General features: G+C 46.1%; 1 protein-coding gene across 1 annotated transcript; it reads left to right on the top strand.

Annotated features, from left to right (window-relative positions):
• The first annotated feature begins 3,286 nt into the window (after positions 1-3,286).
• Positions 3,287-3,757, top strand: LOC147985257 (uncharacterized). Its single transcript, XM_087541479.1, has one exon. The coding sequence runs from the start codon at positions 3,287-3,289 to the stop codon at positions 3,755-3,757; it is 471 nt and encodes a 156-aa protein (XP_087397605.1).
• The last annotated feature ends 510 nt before the right edge of the window (positions 3,758-4,267 follow it).

Genomic DNA, 4,267 nt, shown 5'->3' with positions numbered 1-4,267 from the left:
TCGATCGAACGGTGCGTCACCGTGTCGCGCTCGAAGGACACCCACTGAACCTTTTTGTGTGTGTGGAAACAATCCCCGAATATTACTCAACTTTTTTCCCTGGAAAAGTTCTTGATGCTACAATATTTCCATATATTTTAATTTAGCTCCAGTTTGTGTTTATTTGGATTTGGACATTTTAGGTGCGCCCTAGTTTTTTTAATATTGATATTTTTATATTGATTTTGTGTGTGTGACTAAGAGAGAACGTGTGTATGTGTCCATATGTGTGTTGTGGCAGAAGGGAAATGTGGAGACGGTGTGCGTGTGATAGAGACATAGAGAGGTGTGAATGTGCAAATGATCATGCATGAGTGAGACATAGACAGACGCCGATACGTTGTGTATACATGAGAGAACGGTCTTATATTTGTACTTTTGTGGGTGTGTGTGTGTGTGAGAGAGAGAGAGGGGAGCATCCGTAACACAACAACCATCTCTCTCGATTCATCCGTCCCTCGCACGATCGCATGTAACACATGCATCAATGCACACATTTTGACACCCTCACCCAGCCCCAGCCCACCTCAAGGCCCGCACATCGCTCTCTATCTCGCACGCACAATCTCTTCGTGAAAACCCTATTTAGCATGTAGCTTTCCGTCACATACACGCACATTTCTCTCCATAGGTTTGATTTCTCTCAATACCTGACACACACACACACACACACACACACACACACCGCACACACACTTCCCCTCCCCCGAGCACACAATTCATCCCCATCCAAGGCTATATGGCGACCACTCTCGCTTTTGCTTCTCTGCACCCCAGCATGCACAACACCTCAACCTTCAAAGAGGGCATCGAGGAGATCGAAGACGGCGACCACACTGCACTAGAGAATGCAGGGCCATGTGGAAGCAAGATTATGTGATGATGGTTGACTAACTCCTCTCCCCCCTCTCTCTCCCGCACAAAATTACCAATCCATCTCTCTCCCGCACAAAATTATCAATCCCTCAACCCATGAGATCCTTCCCCTCTCGCCCATGTCTTTCCAGTTCTCTCATCAAACATGTTGTCTCTTCTCCTTCCACGTCTACAGAATATGGATGCACACACATCTCACGTATATTACATGCCTCCATCTATCTCACAGACCTAACTTCTTCCTCTCTCTCTCTCTCATTAGCTTTTTCTCCTAGTGTCTTGTCCACATAGACACAATCTTTACCTCCCTATCTGCTCCATCTTCGCAAACTCTCTCTACATGTTTCATTCACACATTGGGATGTGTTCAAAATGTTGCTTTTATAATGGATGATGTAGAGTTATGGTTGGTTTTGTAGCATCCTATAAAGTAATAACTACGAAATGCATTTAGATTCTCATTTGATTGGGATTATGTGAGTTTGAGCATATAGTGAAGTATTATAGACCTCGTATACATCTTGGAATTCAACAATGATTGTAACTATTGAATTTTATAGACCATTACATACGAAGTCAGCAGCCTAATATATTTATTTCACAATTACAACAAATAATTAATTCACTACAAACTAAGAAAACAAATGTGCACTCCCTTCGTTTTTATTTAGGTCCGCGTATTAGCATTGGTCAAAGTCAAGTTTTGTATACTCTAAGAAAGTTTGTAACAAAAATTATTAACATATACAATAACAAATCAATACCATTGGATTCATTATTGAATGTACTTTCACATCATACATATTTTTTATGGTAAATGTTTATGTTTTTCTATAAACTTGGTCAAACTTCAGGAAGTTTGACTTCGGCCAAACCTAATATGCAGAGTTAATAAAATCGGAGGGAGTACTAGTAGTTACTAGTACTACTCGCTAGTTGCTTAACCCAATCACTCAACAGGCCACACAGGGAGTTCAGTGTCACAAAATTTTGAGGTCGGCGGGAAAATCTCCCGTGACCCTGATTCGAGTAGTGCGAAGTTACCGTCATAACCTTCGGAACAGGTCTACGGATTACGCTTGGTAGGGGGCCTGTTTTCTTAACTTCAGGTTCACCCTACCCAGCCAACCCCACCTCGGCACCCAGAGTACTACACCTGAATACTCCCCATTTTCTATCCCCACACCAAAATAGACTTCTACATGGCACCGCAGCCTTCATGCTCCTCCCCTTCTCCATCGGCGCACTCGTCCACCGCAGTGCATCTGCCTCATCGACGACCTCGTACGCCGCGTTGGAGCCAGTCCACCATCGTCTTCATACACGGAGCCTCTTCCCCGGCACCGTCTTCCACGGTCTCGGATCTACTTCCCGGAAGCCGATGCCAAGCGCAGAAGCACCACTATCGTGGACAATGAACTGACGCCCGTTGCCGACCATGATGCACAGAGGCTGCCGCGACCATCGTTCTCCTCCTTGATTGGTAATGTGTGTATTGAATCACTTAGCAGTACATGTGCAGTTCCAATTTTGTTCATACCTACCCTTCAATTTTCCTGGTTGCTATTGTTCCCGTAAAAGTAATTGGTTATAGCCTCCATTGTCCAACAGAATATCAGCTTGTAATTGTGCGCCGCTCCTGTATCGCGCTGTGCTTGGGTAGGTTCTTCATCTACAAACAGTAGTGTGGCAAATGATGGAAAGTGTTTTAGAACTAGCAAGATGCTCATGCGTTGCACGGAACATCAAGAGGCATTTGTATGAGTAGTTTATCTTGTAGGAGAAAAGGATGAATGAGGGAAGGCCTTATCTGCAAATCTGGAGAGCGGTGCGGGTATCTCTTTGCAAAATTTTCATAGTTTGCTTTCTATCCGACAGATATAGATCGGACGGTCTATATTGCAGGATGGCAGACACACCATCATCACGAACTCGGTTTTTTATAAGAAGTAGAGAGTAGAGAAAAGAAAAGAAAGTAGAAAAAAGAGTAGAGAGTAGACTAGTAGAGATAAATATAAAATATAAAATAAATATAATAGTAGAGAAGAGAGGAGAGATAAATATTAAATATTAAATAAATATAATAGTAGAGAAGAGAGTAGAGATAGCAGGGACATCAGGAAAGGATCGCGCACACGGGAAAAAGCGGCCGGGCACGCGCTAGTTTTGGCGCGCGGCGTCCGGCGCGCTTTATAAAATCCAACACCCTCCCACCGCTCTATGCCTTGCCACCGCACTCTCCCCGCTCTGTGCCTCGCCAAAGCTCTCTCCCTGCTCTGCGCCTCGCCGCCGCTCTCTCCCCGCTCTTTCTCGCCACGCCACCATGCCATCACGTTGCCGAGAAACTTGGGGATACCACGGTGTCCGCGGGATGCGCCTCGGCCTCGGTAATTTCGACACCGCCAACGAGGTCGCCCGCGCATACGACGCGGCAGCGTGGCGCCTCCGGTGGCCTCATAGAACATTGAACTTCCCCAACATGCCGACGCGGGAGCGGGCGCAGGAGCTCGTGCCTCTGCCGCGGCTTATCACCGACGAGGATCGTCGCGACAACTGTAGGCGGGAGCACCATCTCGGCATCGCTGAGATGGACGAGGAAGCCATGGCGCTGTGGCGCCAATGCTTCCTACAGGACATCATTAACGAGCGCGAGTTCTACGCGCAAAGGAGGGCGGAGAGGGAGAAGAGGAGGGCGGAGCGAGCCGCCTATCGCGAGGACAAGTGTACGCGAAAAGATGACGCTCAATTCAACATGAGGCTAGGAGCAGTGTCGCCCTGGGAATCCGACGACGATCGGTATCTTCACGCCTACATTGAGACGCTGCAGGTGGACATCACCTAGGAGGAGTCGGACGACGAGGAGTAGTTGAACTATCTATTTTTTATCTATCTATGCTATATCTATGTTGAGAACTATCTATGTCTCTACTCTCTAGTCTCTACTCTCTATCTCTACTTCTCGATCTCAGCACTGTAAATGCTTTTTTAAAGCGCTGCGCGTTGCGCTTCTGTTGGAGATGCTCTAACATGGCAGACGAGTGCTTTAATGTTGCCCACAAGATGCGTGAGTATTACTAGTATATTTTTCTTGCCATGTTGAGATTTTAAAACCACAAGTGCGAACATGTAGAGGAGCAATGAAGACCAAACACGGGATATTGGGGACATCTTCAAGGAGCGTGGCAAGTTAAAGAGGAGCTGCGCCGAACCTGTAAAACGAGATTTGGTAAGTAACACCCTTACAATTACTCTCGTTTAGCCTCGTGTTCTTCGATGTGTATATGTTGTAGTTTCCTGTTTCTCTTAGCCTCGTGTTCTTCGATGTGTAATAAGAAGAGTCTTAATCGTCCTA

The sequence above is a fragment of the Triticum urartu genome, chromosome 2A (genome assembly GCF_056163025.1).
Source record: "Triticum urartu cultivar PI428250 chromosome 2A, HENAU_Tu73, whole genome shotgun sequence".
Classification (NCBI taxonomy): Eukaryota; Viridiplantae; Streptophyta; class Magnoliopsida; order Poales; family Poaceae; genus Triticum; species Triticum urartu.
The sequence above is the reverse complement of the archived record's forward strand: the minus strand, read 5'-3'. Positions and strand labels throughout refer to the sequence as shown.